This window comes from Myotis daubentonii, chromosome 4, assembly GCF_963259705.1.
Source record: "Myotis daubentonii chromosome 4, mMyoDau2.1, whole genome shotgun sequence".
Lineage (NCBI taxonomy): Eukaryota > Metazoa > Chordata > Mammalia > Chiroptera > Vespertilionidae > Myotis > Myotis daubentonii.
The window spans coordinates 44924759-44949653 of NC_081843.1; the positions used below are offsets into that span (position 1 = coordinate 44924759).

The window sequence follows — 24895 nt, forward strand, 5'->3', positions numbered from 1 at the left end:
ATTACTTTCTTGTAACCAAGCCAAGCATATCATTTGGAACATTAGTTAAAGATGTTTCTTAAAATACAATAGGAAGGAAAGAAAAAAGGGAGGGAGGGAGAGAGGGAGGAAGGGAGGAAGAGAAGGAGGAATAATTCTTATATATAACTAGTAGAAAAAGAGCACATCTAATCACTGTATATTAGAGATAATGGTATAGCCTGCTTATAGGAACTCAATAACTACAAGTTGTTACTATTATTAGTGGTAGTATTTAAGCTATTCAACACAAGTCATCTATGCAATATTGGTACATGATCAGGCCAAAAAGTATCAGCCGGTCAACTGTGTTAACAAAAATGACCTTTAAAACACTAAGTAAAAGGAAGGTTGCATGTCCTTTTAGTATTTTACTGGGGCACTGCTTAACAGCCTCATCCCCAAATTACTTAACTCTATAGGGAAATACACTTTTATCTGTCTTGTTATTTATAATTAGTCTGACTCGTGACATAAAGTGTTACTTTGTGGACTTTTGTGTGATTAAGATACATGTGATTTTTGTCCAGTAGAAACCATAACCATAAAGGATATGGTTTTACTAGAGGCCTGGTGCACGACACTCGTGCAGTCGGTGGGGAGGGTTTCCTCGGCCCAACCTGCGCCCTTTAGCAGTCCAGGAGCCCTCGGGGGATGTCTGACGGATGGCTTAGACCAGTGGTCGGCAAACTGCGGCTCGCGAGCCACATGCGGTTCTTTGGCCACTTGAGTGTGGCTCTTCCACAAAATACCACGTGCGGGCACGCATGTACAGTGCGATTGAAACTTCATGGCCCATGCACAGAAGTCAGTATTTTGTGGAAGAGACACACTCAAGGGGCCAAAGAGCCGCATGTGGCTCGTGAGCCACAGTTTGCCGACCACTGGCTTAGACCCTCTCCCTGCCTAAGCCATCAGTCGGACATCCTTAGCGCTGCAGCCCAGCTTGTGGCTGAGCAGCGCTTCCCCTGTGAGAGCGCACTGATGACCAGGGGGCAGCTCCTGCATTGAGCGTCTGCCCCCTGGTGGTCAGTGCACATCATAGCAACCAGTCGTTCCACCTTTCTGTGGATTTGCATATTACCCTTTTATTATATACTAGAGGCCTGCTGCATGAAATTCATACAAGAGTAGGCCTTCCTTCTCCTGGCTGCTGGCACCAGCTTCCCTCTGGCACCTGGGACCCGGGCTTCCCTTGTAGCCCCAACTTCACCCGGAAGCACGTCTGGTCTAATTAGCATATTATGCTTTTATTATTATAGAGGATTATTCTTTAGTACATTAACTAGTTTTTTCTCTAAATCAGTAAAATTATTTTAGAATGCATTTCCTATTGGACAACACACTATTGTTCTAATTCTGTTTTGAACCAGTTTTATCATCTTGCTTATTAGTTCCCTCATTAAGAAATTAAATACATTTATGTTATGTTTTCATTTAAATCTCTCTGAGAGCCACGTCTTTAATTTTTTGAAGATTACAATTTGACAACCTAACTGTTTGAGCCAAAAAGATAGGGTTGGTTGCATTTTCAAAACAGCTTTGTCACTGCTACACATACAGGAACCAGTTATCTATATATATAAAAGCCCAGCGCCCAGAATGGTGGAACAACCAGAACAACTGGAACAATAGGTGGCTATGATGCGCATGCGGCAGTCAACCAGCCTGATCCAGGCCCCGATCGGCCCCCAACACCCCGATTGGGGTTGGGGCTGGCCAGCCAACAGCCCACGGCCCCTCCCCTATGCCAGCCCAGCCCGATGGGTCCCAGTGAAGAGGGGAAAAAAACAATATTCATACCTTGGTTTGGAAATGAATTCTATTTCCTTCCTTCCACATCTCAGTTTTTAGAGTTTGTCCTGGATATACTGGTTTTGCAAAACGAGCCTTCAAAAAAATGAGGTTTGGGGTTGAAAATGTTTCAAAATGCAACTTTTCTACTTGTCAGAAAAAGTTGTGAGGGAAGTCAAAGAGCATACAAGGGAGCATACAGGTTTTAAATATAGTTAATTTTATAAAGCAATAAAAATAATAAGATAAAATAAGTAGAGAAAGAATATAGTTAATATAAGCCAATTCTTTGTGTTTCAAAGTACAGAGTAAATAAATAGTGTTTAATCCTGGCAAACCAAGAAACAGAAACATAATTATATTAAGTAGTTCTATGTAGATAACCACTAAAACCGTTAAAATAAAACCAAAAGCATGAGAATAACCAGTACTATCAAAGGCAAGACATCAAAAAAATGCATTTTCACTGCTACATGGAACACAAGCTGATAAAAGCTTTGGGAACTATTTTATACTGTACTACACTTTTTTAAAAGTGTATCCTTTGACTTACACTTATGCAAAGATATTGTTCAGAGATAGTTTTACTTTGTAATTTATAATGGATGATAACTTGAAACCACTTAAAAGTACAACAACTAAATGCTACCATCATATTGATGTAGGTGTATGTTTATTAGAGTTCAAATGCAGCCATTTAACATTTTCAATTAAATTAATGTCAAATTACAAAACAGTGAAAAAAAATTTTAAGGTGAATCTCAAGTTTTTCTTAAAGCATATATGCTAATATATGTATGCAAATTATTTTATAAAACAATTTGATTAATATGTTAAAATTATAACTGTATATGATACCCTTACATGAAAAATGTGTAATAGAGGTAGTTTTAGCTACAAAGAGAAAACGTGTTAACTGCCAAGTCAATGTAATAAAAATGTTTATTACTTCAGTACAGTACTTACTTTTTAAAAAGTCTCTAAAACTTGTATTTTTCTTTAAAAATGAAAAAAACATAACTAATGTTCAAATTATGCAATAATATGTGTGTACCTTAATTGCCTTAAATCTTGACACGTCACTGTCTGCAAACTGCTGCAAAACATGTCTGGCAGAAAATCCGAATGTACATAATCCATGTAATATGGGCTTGTTGAAACCTAAAAAGAGAGTTTAGCTAGATATGTACACACTTCATGTTTAAAAACCAAGAATAATTTAGGATTTCAAAAATATAATCTTCAAACTACATTAGAATAAATTATACCTTCTATTTTAAGCAACATGGAAAATATTCTATAAATAATACCTCCTGGATGAAAATTGTGAAATAAAGAAAAAAATAAGGAATATTAGAGATACGGGAACACAAAGCATTGTTTTGTTTAGCTTAGTTATAACCACGAAATCATCCATGATGATTTCAATATCCATGTATATAGTTAATCTTTCCCTAAACCTTTCAGTTTCTTGCTCTCTCCTCCAATGACCTTGGCCTTAATGCTAACTCAGACACTAACTCACATGGTCCTATCCTAGACCTTGCACTAGCAGGAGCTTCCTTACACCATAATCTCAATTTCAAGTACACCATTTTCGGAACACTATTCCTACCTTTCAATATCCTTTGCATAAAAGTATTATGAGAAGGCTATTTTTAAAATGTTACTTAAACTACAAGTCATAGTAGCAATGTCTTAAGTCTTATTTAGATAACTGAGCTAATATTTTTTCATTGGCACGTATTTTAGCAACTCACCTGCTAAACCAGCAAAGTTAGGATCAATATGTAACGGATTCCAGTCACCACTGAGGCGGTACAGAGCAGCCTATGCAGAGAAGAATTATAAATGTAACTAGTTTCCAGTGCTTTCTTAGAACACATTAAAAGAAAAACAGGAAATAGGGTTGGTTATTGTATATGAAATGCATTATAATATACCTAATTGAAGTTTTGATTAAAATATAACTATTTCTAGCCCAAGCTGGTTTGGCTCAGTGGATAGAGCATCGGCCTGTGGACTGAAGGGTCCCAGGTTCAATTCCAGTCAAGGGCACATGCCCAGGTTGCAGGCTTGATCGCCAGCAGGAGGTGTACAAGAAGCAGCCAATCAATGATTCTCTCTCATTACTGATGTTTCTATCACTCTCTCCCTCTCCCTTCCTCTCTGAAATCAATAAAAATATATTTTTTAAAAAAACAAATAACTATTTCTAACAAAAAAAATTAACACTAAAGCAAATTTTTGTAACAACTGACATTGAAATCAGTTGAGAAGGACTGTCAAATAATAAGAAGGGGTGCCAAGAACTATATCTATAACACTGTTTACCACTACTTAAGAAGAAATTCACAAAAAGAAATCCATCAATCTACTCTCATTAAAACACAATAAAGATAAGGTAAATGTTTACAGCCTTTTCTAACAAAGCAAAATGTATGCCAACCTTCTAAATAGAGTGCTTTAAATCAAATGCAAAATGGTCAGGAATCTCTGACAAATGATGAGAGCTCATTATTTATACAAAAAATATTTGTCAACTTAATATTTGTCATGCAGCAAAATAACCAACGCTGCTAAAAGCTAACAAAAAGTTCTATTCGTCTGAAAAAATAAAAGAAGAAAAATTCCTCTACTGTGTGTAGAAATTCAAGCCTTGGAAACTATTTAGTTTTTCTTATCTAAAGCAGATACATTTTATTATTTCAGTAACCCAAGAATAATAAAAGAGCATTTGTGGTTTTTCTGCACTGTGAACCTTAAAGCTTTTTCTGTTCTTTAGTGCCCTAAAAGAATTGATTTCACTATGAAGCTTTAGTTGAACATTCTTAAGAAATTGATTAGAAACAGACATTACAGAAACATTTAAAGGCAAAAACTAATTTGAAGGAAAAAAATATTGTTCTCTCCATCATCCGATTATATAGTGCAGAAAAAAAAATACAATTATGTACCAACCTTAATTCTTTCTGGCTCATGAAATTGTATTCCTATCTGCCAGAAAACATAAATCCTGAAGAAGTGCTCATATCCAGTATATCAAAATTAGCATCAAAAAGTAGTGAACTTTATAAATAATTTGCTGTCATTACATGCTCATTCACAGCATAACTTCAGAGCTTTGCCTATTCTATTGTATCTCTGCATGGTTAGTCTCCTGGCCACTACAGAGAAGAATCTTCAGGTCTCCCCCAAAAAAGTTGTTTTTCTCCTCTTTGTGGCTACTTTTTGTTTCTTAAATAAACCTTTACATGCTCATAGAATTTGTTACCTGATAAGGCATTTTATATCCATCATCAGAGAACAAATTATTTATCAAACAAAAGAGATTAAATCACCTACCCCTTCTAAAATGCTTTATTTTGCCTGTTTGCTAAAGTTAGAATAATATAATCTGATTCCAACCAATGCAGCTCAGCTTTCCTTCCCAAAAGAGAAAAGGATGACTAAAATTTGCCTTTTTATTCTTTCTATCCTGCCCTCTAAAGCTCTTATGAAATTCTTCACTAGTAAGCATGGCAGTCTTCCTAAGGCAAGCGCTCTATCGCCAACCAAGCACGATGCTCTTTGAAGAGACTAAGGAAAAGCCATTTTATATTATATTTTGATACCTAGTAAAGAAAAAATTGGTAAGTAAAAATTTAGAAAGAATGAATTCTAACCACACAAGTATTTTATATATTTTTTATTACGTTGAAGGACACAGGCACTACTTTTAGATTCAGAAAATTATAAGGTGTCAAGAGGTATAAATTAAAAAGTGTCAGCAGTCAGGTGGATTTAACACTTTAAAAAAATACAATCTTACCTGATTAAGTGAGGTGGTGTCTGTAAGTACAGCATCAGGATGTCTATTAGGTATGGCTACAGCTTCCTGAAATAAAAAAAAAAATATTGTATGTTAAATACCAACAAAGTAACTTTTATTCTCTTAACCCAAACTGGTATTTGATAACCAACTATGTTTTAATATAATAAAATCCGCAAGGTGGATAAGTTTTTTCTTTTTAATACTTTATGTTCAGGAGATAATGTTTAAAATTTCATGACTACTAGCTTCCTCTACATTATGATTTCCCTGTTTAATGAAAGGAGTTATATAACCAGATCCATTCTCTAGACCACGGAGAAGAAAAAGGTAAAGATTGTTTTCCAAATGCAAAAGATGAGGATAGATATAAAAATTAGACAATTCACATCTAAATTGATTTAATCTTTAAATGCACTTTACTAAGAGTATAGATCTCTTTGCATTTATAGCCTATGTGGAGTTGGTTGAAACTTCTTGGATGTGTAGATTGTTTTTCATCAAAGGCATTATTCCTTCAATTATTTTTTTCTGCTTCTTTCCCTCCTCTCACTCTGCTCCTCCCGTTACTTGACCGTATCCCATGTTTCTCTGACGCTTTTCATTCTTTTTTTCCCTTCACCTTTTTTCTGTTCTTCTGACACATACTCATAGATAGGTGGAATAGATAGATCTTCAACCTTTTTGATTCTTTCTTTTGCCAGTTGAAATCTACTGTTGAGCCCCTCTAGTAACTTCCTCATCGCAATTATTGTACTTTCAGCTGCTGAACTTCTATTTGGTTCTTTTTTTATATATTTTCTATATATTGACTTTTCTCTACTTGATGAATCATGTCATCATACATTACTTCTACTAGCAGGGTTTACTTTAGTTCTCTGAATATATAATAGCTGCTCTGAAGTCTCTATCTGTTATTAAATCCTCTCATAGGTGATTTCTGTTGCCAGCTTTATTTTGCTTTGTTTTTCTTATCCATGGGTCATACTCTCCTGTTTCTTTCATGTCCTATTTTTCTGCTGATAACTGGACATTTTAGATTACATATTGTAGTAACTCTGGATACTAATCATCCTCCCCTTCACAGCTTGTTATTATTAACGTGTTAATTATTTAATGACTTGGCTAATTATTTTAGTTAAGTCTATTTCTCCCAGAGTGTGCAGCCCTGATGTTGCTCCTCAGAGGGTGAAGCTTGCCCTGGGGTGACAGTGGTTTTAGTAGGGCTCTCTATGCTAAACTGTCTGCCTCTTTTGGAATCACACCCAACTGATGGGCTCCACTGGCTGCTAGATGACTGCTCTATTATTTTCAACAACGCTTTGGGGCACAAATTGCTCCAAGGTCTGATCCAATTATAGTCAGGAGTCTTTACAGGGGTAGTTAGTCTTTGGGGCCAGTCTTAGAGATGCGAACCCATTAGGACTCCACTTAGCTGTCTCATTCTGTGGTTCTCTCTAGTACTCTTCCACTAGGGCAGAGGGATCTGGGTCTTGGCTGCACCTGCCTGAAGTGAAGCTTCTACCACGCTGAACCAGGGAGAGAAAGGAAGGAGAGAATCATGGCTCAAATGCCAGATTCTCACTGTTCTTACCAAGATATAGATTTTGAATAGATATTTCTTCATTTGCTAATTCCCTTAAAACAATTCCCAGAAACTTTAAACTTTCTTTTTTTACATAATTTTTACCAGTTATGATTGTATCACTGGGGAAAGGGTCAAAGGAACTCGCACACCATCATTCCAGAAGCAGTCTGTCAAGGTTGCTTTAATAATACCTTATCTACTCCAGAAGAATATTTATTACAGTATAACTTTATTACCTCACATAAATTAGAAGTCTAGGTTAAATTAGTGTGAAATACAAGTTCTAAAACATTTTTAGAATAAATATGTTTTTAAATAGAATTTGAGAACTACAGAATAACTAGAATTGTCTTATATAAGAGAAATGCTAAAGCCATTTAATGAATGAATATTTTAATTTCCACAAGAGTCTCTTGTATGTGTTAAGCTTTTCTGAAGACTTTTGGGTGCTACAAAGTTTGTATAAGAAAGTAAAAGCATAGCCATAATTATCTCAGGTACATTATATTTATCTCAGCCAGACTTTGCTATATGTAACGTATATTATATATTAAACTATACAAACATAAACAGCATTTCAAATCCAAGGAACATATTCTGATTCAAAGAAGTGTGGATTACTGAGCCTCTACTACATGAAATTACACACGTGGTAAAATGGTAAATTTAAGATACAGATCAGGATCCTTAACTACGCATCTACTTTACTCATAGTCTACCTTGACTTTATCTGAAGTCCGTTTTCCACCAATGCCTCCAGAGCCAACAAGGAATAGGGAGAACTGATTATAACATATAAGTTCCTTCCCAGAATAAGAATAGACTGAAAAGTAAATGAAAAAAATGTTTTAAGTTGTCAAAAGACATAACTAATTAACCAATATATGATCAACAATCCTTTAAAAGTTAAAAAACAAAATCCAATTACTGAACGGTTTTATAATTTAAAGATGTCTAAGCTTGGTTACGAGCCATTCATTTTAATTCACCAGTTTCTGGAAGACAGACAGAAGAGGATGTTCACCAACCCTTACTTGACTATAAAATAGTAGGTTCTCTCCCCTCTTTCTAAACCTCCCCAACTTTCATATTTTAATTCTTTCCACCTCAAACATTTCAAGTAATCCCTCTATAAAGAGCAGGTAACCTCACACTCAAACTTTCACACATTCTGCCAAAGCACTCAAAAAGAGCCTGAAATGTAAAAGAGGAAATAAGTGAGACTGAAAGTATAAGCTTCGGGAGGGAGGGATCATGGTTATTTTGCTCATCATCATATTCCCAGCAACTAGAATAGTACCTGGGACCAAAAGAGGCACCTGATAATGTTTATTAAATTAATTAACGAATCAATGACTAAATGACAAGTGAGCAAGTTAGTAAACAGGTAAGCAAGTAATAAATGAATGTAAGACAGCTGTCCCTCTTTCTACTGACTCATTTCCTAGTGAGAGTTTAAGTATTATCTGTGTTTCCAGCTCTAGAAAACTAGGAACATGATTTTGAACTGCATTAAAGAAAAAATCCAATTATAACAAAAAATAAAAACGTCATAGTAATTTGTATTTAAAATAAAAATTTCTGTTTATTAAATAAGAAACTGGATATTCTATTTCATTTATACTTATCTACAAATTCTAATACATTATTACATATTACCAAGCTATAGTTAAATAAATGGAGTCAGTCAAGAGAAAATAGTAAAAATTAAAGCTAAGGTTACTGCAGAATTTTTGTGGTATATTACATTTGGTAGGATGGCAAGGAGACTAAAAGATAACTGGGGGAATTACAGCCAAATACTGGCCAACATCTGGAATGACAATAAAATATGAAAATCTAAAAGAGAGAAATAGAGGAAGAAAGAGAGGAAGGGGAAAAGGAAAGATAATCAACATATGATGACATACTGAGTTAACAAAAACAATGTAGTAGAATATTTAAGAGCATAAAAATGTTCTCAATATATTATTAAGTAAAAACAAGGCAAGTTCAAAACAGCAAATACAGTATAACCTCCTATGTGTTTAGAACAAAAATGGTACCGCCTATATTCCAAATATCAGATAATATTAAACTTTCCACTGTCCTTTATTCCCAAAAATTTTTGACAATATTTATTTTGTTCTTAAACTTTAAAATAAATAAATTTTAAGCAGTGTTATCTGTAGCTTATGTTTAATTATTCGTATTTCAACATTTATTAAACTACTATAATCTTTTTTCCACTGCAAATAAGATGTGGCTATAATGTTTAAACCACATTATGAGTTCAATAGGCTTGAAAGTGCAAGTTTAGGGACCTAACTACCATTTAGAAGAGTGATCCAGGGGTCAAATATGTTCCAAGTTCCAAAGAGCTAACAAAGAAAACAATTTCTACAATATCGCCTAATTACCAACAGAGGGCTGTCTATGGATTCCTTCCTGTCCAAAACTAACTCCAGTAAGTATAATTCTCCTTATGTTCTCCAAACCAGCCACAGTTCTCCTGTGCTTTGTTTGTATCGTCTCAAATCCCCGGAAGGGGCCCGCTCTCCCTACCCTTATCCTAATCTACTCCTTCTTACCCTCCTTCCTTATTTTCTAAAACAGCTTCTTACTAATCACTTCTATGGTGAAGTACTATGTTACATATAAAACCTATCAATCTAACAATATTATTATAAGAACTGGAAATTAGTTACCATCGATAAGAATTACTAAACCGGATCCTTTATCTAGGACATCCGCAACAACTGTTTCATTCCTTAATGTTCCTAAAATGAAAAGTAAAATAAATAAATAAATAGACTGTTTTAAATACCATAAGTAAGTAGAATGTGTTAAAAATAATGTTATTATATTAAGACATGAGAAAATTTAACATAATTTCCACTATTATAAGTTCAGCAAAACTAAAAATTATGATTTAAATTATTTTCATTATAATGTTAAATAATTCAACATTAGAGGCAGTCAGAACACTTGAGTCACTAAACTTGAATCAGTAATTCTGATAAATTAGGTTTTAAGAAATAATACTTTTCAATCATTCAACAAACAATTGTTAAAGATATGACCAGTGCCATTTACACCATTCCTTCTCCAATCTCTACTCTATTGGCTTCAATGAGACTGTTTCTCTCTAATCACTCTGTACTTTTACAGACTCTTCTTTCCATCATGGCAATGTCTTGATGGATCATCATTGTCTGGGGGTGAACTCATCTTTTTCTCAAACCTGCTTTTCTCTTTTGTTCCCTATGTAAATGAATGGTACTACCCACCAAGGTGCGCAAGCCAGAAACTTGAGCATCACCCCTGACTCACAGAGTCTAAGTAGTGTCTATACTTGAGTATGTGGAGAATGGTAGAAGATGGATTCTACTAAAATTTTGTACTTCATCCTTAAGTCTGGGGTTTTAATAGGGAAGTTACAAACACATCTTCATTGCAGAAATAACATTACGGCTGCAGTGAGGTGAATAAATCTCAAGGGAACAAGAATGGAGACAGAGAGAATACTTAAAAAAACAAGAGAAAATGGACAGTGGTTCTCAACCTTCCTAATGCCTCGACCCTTTAATACAGTTCTTCATGTTGTGGTGAACCCCCAACCATAAAATTATTTTCGTTGCTACTTCATAACTGTAATTTTGCTACTGTTATGAATCGTAATGTAAATATCTGATATGCAGGATGTATTTTCAGGGGTCGCGACCCACAGGTTGAGAACCACTGTTAAGACTAAACAAAGAAGTAGAAGTGGAGGTGGACAGAAATAGGATTCAGATGTACCAAAGGGAGAGGACCAACGAACTTGGTGTCTGGATGTGAAAGGTGGTAAAAGAGATGCCAAGGATGACATCCAGATTTCTCACTTTTCTAAATCTCTCTGACCCACCCACTTGTTTCCACCCTTCTACCACCTTAGTGCAAGCTACCATCATTTCATGTGAAGTACCACTACAGACTTTTAACGAGGTGCCTGCACATCCACTCTGACCAACTTTAAAACATGCTCCGTACATGTCAGGTGATTTTTTTCCCAAAGTCAAATCTGACAATGTAATAAAGTGCTTTTCCCAACACCACCACTATTTCTCCTCACCAGTCCCATAAATATAAAATTGCGATAAATACAAAACTCCCTAACATGATCTGTGTGATACTATTCCCTGCCACCACCATCAGGCTCTCCGGCCACCCTAGCCTTCCTTACTCCTCCATTATCTATGCTTCTCATATTTCAAGAGCCTTTACACAGGCTCTTGGATATCTGGAAAGCTCTTTCCTTCCTTCTTTGCCTCACTTCATACCTAGCTGAAATCTTCCTTTAAAATCTCTCTTCATATCAGTTCCTTAGAGAACACTTTCATTACCAACCCAATAATGTCCAAACCTTCTATTTTAAGTTCTAATGGTATCATGTATGTTTCACCTATAATGTTTATTACAAGTAGTTACAGGTAATATAATGTAATAACAGGTGATTTTGATGTGCAGTCAGATTACAAAATTATCTAAAACCAAATACTGCGCCTTACAAGTGGCAGGTATCCAGCAGATATTTGATAAATGCAGCCACCACATACTGTGCACTGCAACTGATAAAAAGGACTGTGTGAAACTTAAGCTGTACCACTAACATTGAAAAAAAGCTACTTAGCCTTAAGCAATAAGAATCTCATAATTTCTTTAGTAAAATAAGAATACTGAGGAAAGAGTTAAAGTAGGATTCTAGCTACTTCCTGACTTCTACATTATATAAAGTGAAATGAACAAGTAAGATATTATTGAGAAAAATAGATTAAAGATACAAAAAATTCTGTATCTTTTAACATGGTTTGCTTTATGAAAATCAGCACCAATATAAATACCTGAGAAAAGAATGAAGAACCATGTTAATAGGAATCATAACTAATTGTACACAATCACCAAGTTAGAACATATGCACAAAAATGTTCCTTTCATTTGTTAATAACACATACATCAACAGAAATAAATTATTAGCATTTTGAAGTAATTTATTAAAGGAAATTATTAAAGGACAAAGTTTAAGATAATCAAAACAGGTACTAGTTAATAGCAACCTAGTCTAATCGCTGACAAGCGCATAAATAACTTGTGATAAGCTTTATTTAGGTCTCTCTATGCCAATTTAACACACTGACACAGTTTGGAAGGTTAGTTAAAAAAATAAAATTATGATGTGGTTACAGGAATCAGTATATCAAGAACTCACCTGTTCTGGGAAGTGGTTTATACAACTCCAAGTACTGCTCCCCATGAAGAATCTATGTTAGGATAAGCAAAGTTTTATTAGCAGACTTTCTTTTTCCACGGGTATTGTCTGTGGATATTACTAATCAAAAGTGACATTTCACTGTCCACATGCTCACATCACTACTTCCCCCAAATTAATTGTCTCAGTTTGGCTCCTACTTCTTAAACACATGATTCAGAAATAATCAGTCCCCCAATCTAAAAACTGTCTTTTGGAACAGAGAAGATATCTTATATTTGTGTTTTCTTGACATTCACAAATCCCTGTTGACTGATAACTATGGATTATTTGCCAGTGGAGACACTAAACTAAGCTGTACTTCCAGTGCCTGGAACATAGTGGGTTCTCCAACACATATCTATTGAATGAAAATGAATTGGCAACCGCTAGTAATTTCAGGTCACACATACCAAATACAAACAACTCAACCAAAACACACACATAAACCTTCAAAACTATCTATAATAATCAAAGCATAATATGCTAATTAGACCGGACATCCTTCCAGACGACCTTCCAGACGAAGCCAGGGCTGCGAGGAAAGCCTGGGTCCCGAGTGCCAGAGGGAAGCCGGTGCCGGTAGCCGGAAGAAGGAAGGCCTAGCTTTGCACGAGTTTCATGCGTCGGGCCTCTAGTGTTCAAAATTAACTCCAATATTTCCTTAGTATAATATCTTATAAATTATCTACAAAGAGTAGATACTAAGGACACTGTAACTTCATAGCCATTTAACCTCCAAATATATGTAGGAAAACAATGGGACAGGAAAAACAAAACTTGGCCCACATATTCCAAAGACCACACTCCACTGCCATGGGACAGCTTAATTCCCAGTCTTCCTCAGAACCCAGAAGAGGAAGAAGGGTTAGGTGGTTGGCAGTGCTGGGAGGACAAATGAAGGATGCCTTACTGTATCATAAGGCCTGGAAACTCAAGGCTGGGAAGACTGGGATTCAAATGCCAAGACAGCCCTAGTTGGTTTGGCTCAGTGGGAAGACTGGGATTCAAATGCCAAGACAGCCCTAGTTGGTTTGGCTCAGTGGACAGAGCATCGGTCTGTGGACTGAAGAGTCCCAGGTTCAAGGGCACATACCTCAGTTGTAGGCTCCTCCTCGGCCTGGGCTCTGGTCAGGGCATGTGGAGAAGGCAACCAACCGATGTGTTTCTTTCACATCAATATTTCTCTCTTTCTCTCTCTCTTCCACTCTTTCTAAAACTCAATGGGAAAATATCCTTGGGTAAGGATTACAAAAAAAAAAAAATTAAAAAAAAATGCCAAGACAGCTATCATTCCAGGCCACAGGTTTTGAACACCATTTCTGATTTCCAATTCCTTTCAACTCTGAGGGACAATTCTGAAACATGTTTGTTTGTTCTTACATTAAGCAAACAGAAGAACTGTTTGCAGCAAGTACCACGGGAGAGTGACTAAAACAACAAACTGCTTGGCACACATTTCTCAACTCCCTCCCAACTTCATGAACTACTCGTAATAAAATAAGGGTATTCTCCTAAGTTCAACACAGCAATGGGATAATGGAACCTCCAGTAAATGGGTTCTCCAATCAAGGAGTTGCAGAAATGGTCTCATAGCTCTGATTCAACAATTATCACTAGGCTCATTCTAAACCAGCCGTGGGCAAACTACGGCCGGCCCGTGGGCAAACTACAGCCCGCAGGCTGGATCCGCCCGTTTGAAATGAATAAAACTAAAAAAAAAAAAAAAAAAAAAAAAAAAAAAAAAAAAAAAAAAAAAAAAAAAAAGACCGTACCCTTTTATGTAATGATGTTTACTTTGAATTTATATTAGTTCACACAAACACTCCATCCATGCTTTTGTTCCGGCCCTCTGGTCCAGTTTAAGAACCCATTGTGGCCCTCGAGTCAAAAAGTTTGCCCACCCCTGTAAACCTTACTCCAAGGAATAAAATAAACCCCACCTCAAAAGCTTTCTCACAGTTGTTCACGCCTTCCTTTTTGAAACAATTTATTCACTTTGCTTTCCAAATACCATATTCTCCTGATATTCCTCATAACTCATACCTTACCAGCCATTCCCATGCAGTCTCTCTCACTAATTTCTCCTCGTCTTTTCAATCACTACACTGCAGGGTCCCTAAACTCAAGATCTTCTCTACATATACTCACACATTAGGTAATTTCATGTCTTTAAATATCACTTAAATGCTACAAACCCCAATTAGACCTTACCCCCAAACTCTAGATTCATATGTTCAACTGCCCACTTTTTAACTCCACCTGCATGTATGATAGGCATCTCAAATCTGTTGGAAAACAACTAATTATCCCCACCTTAAAGTAACTACATATATCTATTTTACTAGACATAGTAATGTCATATGTAATTACTATACATATTAAATATGTTGTATATAATTAATTATAAATAATATGTATACAGGGTGGGACAAAAGTAGGTGTACAGTTGTAAGTGAAACAGAGCTTATTCTTATATTGTTATTTACTAATTATTGTATTATTTTTCATATGAACAACTGTAAACCTACTTTTGCCCCACCCTGTATATTGTCATCCCAGTTGTCCAGACTACAAACCTTTATCCTTGACTTCTTTTTTCCACCCTCATATCCAGCCTTTTGCTTGAATTATTATAGTAGGCTCCTAACTGGTTTCCATGCTTCCATGCTTGGCTCCCATATAATTTATTCTTCACACAGTAGCGAAAATGAGCCTGTGAGTGAACACAGCCAGCTCATATCACCCCTCAGTTCAAAGTGCTACTAATGTCCCTACTCATTACTCAAGAGTATAAACTGAAATCCTTACAATGACTACAAGCTCTCTTCTTCCACCACTGCCGCCTTCTCACTCTACAGCGACACTGGCCCCCTTGCTCACTCTACAGCTATATTGACCCCTTTGCTGTTCCAAAAATAAGCCAAGTATACACCTGCCTCAGGGCCTTTTACACTTGTTTTTTCTGCCTCAAATACTCTTCCATGGGATAACTGCCTGGCTTGCTCCTTCCCCAATATCATCAGATAATGATGATCATATCCACTTTACAGATAAGAAAACAAGCTTAGAGAAGTTATTTACCCTTGGTCCGACAGCAAGTAAATAGTAGAGAGAGAATTAATAACATTATGTCAAGGTTATGGGACTGAACATGCTGCTTCTTCTTTTTGTTTGCCTTTTCAACTACTAACCCTTTTCTCTGTTATTCTTAAAAAGAATATCAAAGGGGGGGATTGTTAAAGGCGGGGGAAAAAGGAGACATGTAATACTCTTTGTAATACTTTAAGCAATAAAACAATTAAAAAAAAGAATATCAAAGGATATGCTAACTATTCCTGAATCAACCATTATAAACTGTTTTACTAATATACACGCACACATAAGGTATGATATTTATCAACCATATTTAAAGAAACAGAAATAAAAACAAAATAAAGGTTTCTTATTATGCATACCTTTGCTAAGTCAATTGAAAGCCCAGGAATCTCTACTAAGTCTCCACGCATTACAGATTTCTGAGCTATAATAACTCCAAAGGTAGGCAAACAGGAGAAGTCAGAATGTCCTTCATAAATAAACTTCAAATCCTTTGGTTCCTTGACCGATGCTCCCACTCCGAGAGCATACATAATAGTTTCCAGTTCCGTGTAGGCAGAAGAAAATGAAGGAAGTGTGTAGCCAACAGCTTCACCCTAGGGGGCAATTGTAGGAAATGATTTTTGCACTCATCTTTAAAACTTCAATTTTTCAAAACTATTCATTGCTTACATACCTACTTTTGTTTTTGAAAAGATGTGATTAAAATATTATTTTAATGAATTTAATGGAGTATTATAATTATTTCATGATATTTAATTTTTTTTTTAAATAGAAACCAATTAGATAATGTGTGGAAAAGGACTGCATTTACAGGTAATTACATTTTTATTACTTGCTAACAGTTAGTATGTCTCGTTTTAAATTTTCCTATCTTTGAAGCTGGAAAGCCCTGTTAACTCAGCAACTATTAGCTACCCAAAAATAAAAAATTAAATTTAAAAAACCACATATTTATTATAAGTAGGAATAGTGAACTGCCCTATAATATCTATTACATAAAAATTCACTGTAAACAGATGAGCAAAACAGTCCTTAATGCTTGTAAATTAGAATGCCTCATTATGGCTTTACGTGAAATGAGATTTTACCTGAAGTTCCTTCCTAGGAATGTACCTTATCTAAATGGATGTTGTTTTCTATTTAGTGATGATATGCCTAGCTAATATGTAAAGCATATATGAGGTTATAAAAGAATGATGCCCAATTTTCAATCACTCCTTCTAAAGCAGGAGTCGCCAAACAATGATGAGAGCTAAAAATGGTTTTTACATTTTTCCGGTGGTTATAAAAAAGAAAATCAAGAAGAGCATGTGTTAGAAATAGTATGTGGTCCAGAAAGTCTAAAATATTTTATTATCTGGCCCTTTACTAAAGAAGTTTGCCAACTCCTAACCTGAAGTAAAAGCACACTTATAAACTGATCACATTCTCAGCGTTAAAATTAGATGGTTAATTTTATCACTATGTCTGTCCTGAGTCACAAAACACCAAAATCACATGTGTCAAACGATTTACTTCTTACTATTTATGCATTACAAGTTTTTTTTTTAAAGGATAAGTACAAGAGATTGTAAATCTGCAAACTTCATGAGCTATAATCACAATTCTATTAGAATTTCTGACACAATGCTTGCAGCCATGCTGAAACATTTCTAAAAATACGTACATTCTATCAAAGCTTTCCCTTACAAGAAATGACTCAGAAGAAGCACTATATAAATTAGCCTTTTCTGATAAGTTAGAAAAATAGTGACTAACGTAGGATTATCAATGCTTCTGGGGGGGGCGGGGGAAAGACACCTAGTTATACTGAAGAAGAGAAAGTAAAGGTTACATTTAATATTTTAGCCTTGTGTTCAAATTTTATAAATATCTAGTAAATATTTTAAGAAAAGTTTTCTGGTCACTTATCTTTCCTATTAAACAACAGATGAATAGCTTGGAAAATATGTTTTGTATGAAACAAAAGAAAAAAGAGCAGGAAAAGGTCTCCCAAGAAGGCACAGCTTTAGGCTTTTTTCCCCACTTACAGATCCTGAGGTGGCTTTTGATGATGCCGCATGGCTGGTATGATTTGCTGAAACTCCTCCATCTGAATCTATTTTACTTAGAACTCCAATTATACTGCCAGTTGATTCTAAAAAATAACAACAGCAATAATAATGCCTTTGTTAAAGATGTGACTAAAGAAAGCTACAGTGTGCTACATCAGCAACTGTAAACCTTTTTCATCTCATGGCACACAAAATCTCATTACTAAAATTCTGCAGCACACCAAAAATATACTTTTTGCCAATCTGACAAAAAAAATGGGTATAATTTTGATTCTTTTACACCGAACGGCTATTGTTGTGTTGGTTGTTGTCATTTTTTTGAAAGTCTAAGGGAAAAGAGGTCAACGCTTTAAAAATTCTTGAGGAACACCAGTGTGCCTGCTGTGGCACACTGATTGAAAATCACTGTGCTAGATAATTTTTCCTATAATGTTCAGCAAGTCTGCTGCAGACTCTAGACTGGCACTCATGAACTGAATGTATAATGTCAGGCTATTATGGGAAGAAGTTGTGAAAGACTTTGAAATAGACTACAGATAACTGGGTGTTTTCAACTGAAAACAAGACACTGTCCAACATGCTCTTCCCAGGTTATGACCCTAAGGGGGCTCTGAGTTTTGCAATGTCTTCGAGTAATTTTACAACTCTGTAAAGTGGGATCCACAGACATGCAATTTCTGTTTGGTGGAGAGACAACTAATTTCCCTTCTCTGACCACCATCACCCTCTCCCCAGGATTACCAAGATTACTCCTAGGTCCCTGTTCAAGTAGTAGCTCTGAAGATAGTACTAAAAATTCTTCCAGACAAAACGGTCATTCTGACCAGTGCCTCCAGACAGGTTTTGGAAACTGCTTTTCTGGGGTCTAAAGGTTAATAAAGAAGAATCATGGAGCAACCACATATGCCATATGATTCCAAAGGCACTGGGACCTTTCTAACAAACCTTAGAGTTATGGGCCTCCTTCTAAACTCAGAGAAAAACTACAACCAAACTACAGAATGTGAGAGGACCGGGGACATCTGCCCCTCCTGGTGACACCAATGGGGAGGATTTTTCCTACTAGTCCTATACTTTCTTCCCCACTCAGACTGCCGCCTAGAGGGGGCTATTTAACTGAAAGTCACCTTAATGAAGCTGGAAGTACCACACTCAGAGTAAGACACCCTGAGTTAACTCATGGCTCAAACACTGAGAAAGCTTGGAACATTTATTTAGTTTTTCTGGGGTTTAGTTCATCATCTATAAAATGAGAAGTGGTATAGGTAGGTGCTCTAGACCAGCGGTCGCCAACATTTCGGACCTCATGGACCACCAGTGGTCCACAGACTACCAGTTGGCAACCACTGCTCTAGAAGGTCTCAATTCTATTAAAAATGTGAAATTTTTCTTCTACCTGTACTTCAAATACAAAACATAGCTTGCAATCTATCTATATATTTATAAAAGGCTAATATGCAAAGTGTCCCCCAGGAGTTCAACCGGGAGACAGGGAGTCCGATTGCTTACTATGACGTGTGCTGACCACCAGGGGGCGGCACAGAATGAAGGCAGGCCTCTAGTTTATAATAACATAATTCATTTAGTTAGCTTTTTCTTTATATTAGTCCAATACTTTCAAGTCAATAAAGTGGAACTTTGACATCAGAGGAAAGTTTTTAATATACTTCTTCCTTTTTCCTTTCATCCATTTACATTGATAGGCAACTGCTATTGATAGACTAAATTTATCTCAAATATCAAAATACAGAATATAGAAAATGCTACCATTAATGACATAACAATTATGTTATCATCTGATAGAGGAAAAGCACAATAAAATTTCAGTGTATTTGCCAGCAGGCAGCCAAGCATTATTAAGGGGAAAAAAATAGAATAGTCATTTTTCTGATATATTATTCTATCAAACATTAAATATATAATTACTAAGAGGGAAAAAAGAGTTCTCTGTGAAATAACCCTAATTCATGATCTTTCCCAAAATAGTCCTTTAAATTTTATATACTACTAGAGGCCGGGCGCACAAAATTCGTGCACAGGTGGGGGAGGTTCCTCAACCCGGCCTGCACCCTCTCCAATCGGGACATCCCTCTCACAATCTGGGACTGCTGGCTCCTAACCACTCACCTGCCTGCCTGCCTGGTCGCCCCTAACCACCTCTGCCTGTTGGCCTGATGCCCCTAACTCTGTGGTCGTCAAACTGTGGCTCGTGAGCCACATGTGGCTCTTTGGCCCCTTGAGTGTGGCTCTTCCACAAAATACCACGTGCAGGCGCGCACACATACAGTGCGATTGAAACTTCATGGCCCATGCGCAGAAGCCGGTATTTTGTGGAAGAGCCACACTCAAGGGGCTAAAGAGCTGCATGTGGCTCGCAAGCCGCAGTTTGCCGACCACTGCCCTAACTGCTCCCCTGCCAGCCTGATCGCCCCTAATTGCCTCTTCCTGCCAACCTGATTGCCCCCTAACTGCTCCCCCATGTCGGCCTGATCGCTCCCTAACTGCTCCCCCCTGCTAGCCTGATCACCCCCTAACTGCTCTCCCCTGCTGGCCTGATCGCCCCTAACCACCTCTGCCTCAGCCCCTGCCACCGTGGCTTTATCTGGATGGATGTCCGGAAGATGTCTGGAAGATGTCCAGTCTACTTAGCATATTACCCTTTTATTAGTATAGATATGCACATGTGAGTTATAGCAGAAAAAATAATGTGACTTTTATTGGTTATCTACTTCTGTGGCATATCATAGATGATTCAATAATTCAAGGTAACAAAGCATTACTAAACCCTTTCTATGAGTTCTGTGCTATGCTAACACCAACTACTAAAGAAGTACATACAAGATATAGTCTCTGCCTTTAAAGGCACTTACTACGCAACTAAGAAACCACACTAATTATGAAACAAGAGCAGTGAGAAGTAGTAATGCTCTAGTAGATGCTCTAGTTGTAACAGTTAAGCTACAAGAGAGATCAGTGTAGCCCAGAATATCTGGAGAGGTTTTGTTGAACATATAGGCCTTTAGCTTTTCTAAAGAAGTCCTAATAAAAGGAAGAAGAGGCATTTTAGAAAGACAGAGAAACAGTGGCAAAGACAAAGTGCTAGAACAGCAAATCTTTGCACCAAACAGAACAGAGCTAACCCTAAATAAAATGGGCTTAAATAAACCTTTTGAGAAATAACGAAAAATCAGGTCAGGTAAGAAGCAAATGGTTAGATAATGGAAGACTTTGAAACGAACCACCAGAGGAGAAGTAGATGCATTAAGCACAAATGAATAACTTACCTCACACACCAAAAAAAAAAAAAAAAAAAAAAGACTATAAAAAACCTGAAAAACTAACAGTGGGAGTGACATACATATCTTAAATTTGAAGAGTTCTAATACATATTAGAGTAAAAAATGTACTCTGGATGATTTCTGTGTCTAAGTCATCACATTTAAAATACAAAGAAATTCCATAAAAAGAATAAATTGTCTCTGGTTCCCCAGCCAGGACTGGACTGAGTGGGACTCTTTACCTTCAATTTTCTGAGGCTTGCTGGCATTTTCAAAGTCACAGATCTTTCTCCAGTTAGCCTTCACTGCCTCAGGAGTCATTGGCTGATTCCTCTGTCTTACAATTGCCCCAAGGCTCCGCTCCCAGCGCACTGGTTATAGAAACAAAAATAAGATACTGAACACATAGTTTAAGTAAAGTAAAAGTCATAAGAGTCCCTTGAATTTTTTTTAACTTTAAGAAAAAGGAAATTCAGAAAAAAGATTCCACTTCTAAAGAGTTTTCCTACATGCCTTAAAGTTGATATTTCTGAAATAACAAATCCATTAAGATAATGTCAATTTTTTAAGAAAATATTTGAAACTGAAGGGAAAAACCTTTCCTCTTACTATACCAAACACTATTAAAAGCAGAATAAAATGCTGAATCAGAAAGAGCTATATACATACTATCATGCAAAAAAAACTCACTTCATGACCACAGATCATTCAGGAAATATTCTTCAAGATAACAGAACAGAGCTTCGTTGGATAGTAAACCGAGGACTAGTAGTGATAACAGATCAAAAAGTTCAGACAGCCAAATACTATATCAAAATAATTTTCCCTTTTCCTTTGTTCTTCCTCCTTTTCCACAGGAAGTCAACTAGCACTCACAGATTCACAAAAATCATTACTACTGCATAAGTTCCATGAGAATTAACATTGTTTTCTTTTCAAAAGACAGGAATAAATAACCACTAGTAACTTATTTAAATATAATGGTCAGATTCAGATGATTATTAAACTGAAGAGCTATCTTGGGGAATGACAGAAATGACTGCTTCTAGAGCTTTCCTATTAATAAAGTCCCAGATATAGCTTTTATTGTAAGAATGGATCTTCCTTTTTAAAATTTATGTCATAAGACACTTAATTGAGTAATATAATTTACTTTAATAACTGGAGAGAAGAGATGATAATATTGATAATCTACAATGCTCTCCAGTAATGGTAACCTTTTAAATAATTCAATTAATTTTTATACCACTAGCCAACTGCAAACACAAATTGGGATACAGGAATTTTTACAATTTTTAAAAACTGCCTTAGAAAAGCAATTATCCAATCTGGAGCTCACAAGGTTTAAGGGCTGGGGTAAGAGAGGCTTGAAGCTAAATGAATTTACTAGTGGGCTGAAGGGAAATAATTTCCACAGATCAGTTGTAATTTCTGTCCCACAAAATTGTCCATGTGACTCTATGCCTCTTGATGTCTCATGCTCTAAGGAAAAAAGAATTAAATGAGAGAACTGGAGAACTTGCCTGCTGTGGCTCTTCCCATCTTTTAAAACCCAGCTCCCCCTCCGTCCCACTCTCCTGCTGAAACAGTGAGAACAAGCACATGGCATGCCAGAGATGTGGGAGGACGTCAATATAGAGACTATGCTGTCTGAAGGAAGAGTCAGTTCTGGATAAGAAGAGGCAAATCCTTAATAAGGACTGCCAACAGAAAGAAAATAAAACAGATTCTTGAAAATGCTACAAGTATGCAGGACAACTTCCAGGTTTTAGAATACCTGGTGGTATAACAATGTTTGAGATTGAGTATGTGTGCACTAGATTCAATGGTTAGGCATTTGACAAGATCTTTATCCAGCTCTAATTAGATATGCAGGTTTAAAGATATGGAAATAATGTATAGCAAAAGAGACTTACATTTTCCAATCCATCCTGCTCCAACCTACCAAGAAGAGGAAAAAAAGTTATACCATCTAATGTGAAATCACTAATAAAATTTTTAAAATGTAAAAAACAAGCAACTATCTTACTAAGAATATTAGAATACTAGATGACAAAGGATAAAAACAATACAAATATCCACTGGCCCTCGTGACTGTACTGTTCATGTTATCACAGTAGAAATATAAAGCAGCACAATGTAGTAGAAATCATGTAGTAGAAAAAAAGACTCTGATGTCATAAACCAAGGTTTAAGACCAGTTCTTCTTACTGACTAGTTATGTAACCCTGGTCAAATTATTTGACTTTCCTAAAGCCAAGTTTCCACTTAGGTAAAACAAGGATAATAATACACTCTTCGTGAGGTAATTATGAAGGTTAAAAAATATAAATTATAAAATTGCCTAACACATCACAGACTTGAAATACATGTCCCTCTAGAAAAACCTAGTGGATAAAAATATTAAAAGCAAAGAAAAATAAAACCAGGATCTGAGTTAACGAACTAAGTGTAGTCATTTTAATAAAACATCTTTATGTAAAGGTAAAGCAAATGACCAAATATATTAACTGCCACACAGAAGATAAATTTTTTTCTAGAGAACATTCAAAGATATTATCAGAAGAAAATGTTGTAGGTAAAGAAAACCTGTTTGCCGTGTCTTCAAATATCACTCAGTGTGCCAGAATTCATCACCAGAATTCCACACATGTATGGAAAGAAGAAAACTTACTAGTGGACAGTACACATCTTAGAGGCTATAGGCTTAAAGGTATGACTTTTTTTTCCATCTTTTTCAAAAGTCTGATTTTTTAATCACCCTTTGCCTTTATATTAACAGGCCCACACTTTTTATAACAGACCCATCAGTCCTGATGCTGTCAAAGTAGATAAATCAGCAGTGGTTTTGACAACAGTCAAAAGAGATACATTTTTTTATCATATTTGGGGAGTGAAGCAACAAACTACAAGCTCCTCTCAGGTGCTAGAAACAACAGCTTCAACTGAGCCAAAGGAACTGTATCTGCCGTCCCAGTTATCTATTAGGACTTTACTTTCAAGGCTTAAGTCAGGATATCACACACACATACCTTATTTTATTTTATCAATCATACATACCAAATGTTCCTCACAAAAATGTGCACAATATCATAAAAGAAAACAACACACAGAATTTCATCTACCCAGGATCCTGTGTATGTTTATTGTGTGTAAAATGCATATCTAAAAACGACTACTAGTGTAAAATGCACATCTAATAAAAGGCTGGAAGAGAATACATAAGAATATTAATAGTAATTATCTCTAAATAGTAGTAATGTGGGTGATTTTTTTCTTCTAAATATTTTCCTGTATATTTGAAGTTGTCTACAAAAAGCACATATTATTTTTGTTCCCAGAAATTAAATAATTGTAAAAGGTAAAAAGATTTTTTTTAATTCCCTAATAAGATTAAACACACAGAGACACACACACACACACAAACAGCAACAACAACAAAAAAAAACCAGGCAGGTAAAATTTTGAGCTTGATATTATTAAATTTTCTTCCTCTGTAAATTTAGTGTAGTAAAGTTCTTTCCCACTCTAATTGTCCACAATACACACCCAATGATTGTGATTAAGAAACAGAGGCACATATCTCCACTTAAACATAGATAGACTGTTTTTTATTTACTTATCAACTTTTTGTTCAAATGAATCAGGCTAAAATACTATTCACTTCAAACTGAGTCAGGTTATTTTACTACTAAGAAATATTTTTGGATATCATTCTATTCCTCATACAACAGGTTCATTATTACTAGAGGAGGGGAGTCATAAAACATATTAACAGTTCATGCTAGAAAGGTAAAAAGAGATCAAACTCAAATGAGAAAAAAATGCATAAAGTGGGATAAAGAGATCTAAATGGACTTTGACTATGGGTCTCAATGGATGATGTAATTATATGAGGTTTTTTGGTTTTTTTAATTCTACAATAAACATTTAAAGCTTTGCAACAAGGAAAAAGGGAAGAGTTTATTTTTAAAGTTAAGATAA

The 24895-nt window shown here is 35.8% G+C and overlaps 1 protein-coding gene across 2 annotated transcripts in view; it reads right to left on the bottom strand.

Moving 5' to 3' along the window:
* Nucleotides 1–24895, bottom strand: part of HSD17B4 (hydroxysteroid 17-beta dehydrogenase 4) — a 73741-nt gene that overhangs the window by 17655 nt on the left and 31191 nt on the right. For both annotated transcript variants that reach the window (XM_059693799.1, XM_059693798.1), the window contains exons 10-20: nt 22828–22852; nt 21154–21282; nt 17610–17716; nt 15936–16172; nt 12439–12490; nt 9899–9970; nt 7931–8034; nt 5624–5689; nt 3573–3642; nt 2867–2973; nt 1822–1908 (exon numbers count right to left, since the gene is read on the bottom strand). In XM_059693799.1, the coding sequence (XP_059549782.1) occupies nt 1822–1908; nt 2867–2973; nt 3573–3642; nt 5624–5689; nt 7931–8034; nt 9899–9970; nt 12439–12490; nt 15936–16172; nt 17610–17716; nt 21154–21282; nt 22828–22852 (1056 nt within the window). The remainder of the gene's footprint in view (nt 1–1821; nt 1909–2866; nt 2974–3572; nt 3643–5623; nt 5690–7930; nt 8035–9898; nt 9971–12438; nt 12491–15935; nt 16173–17609; nt 17717–21153; nt 21283–22827; nt 22853–24895) is intronic.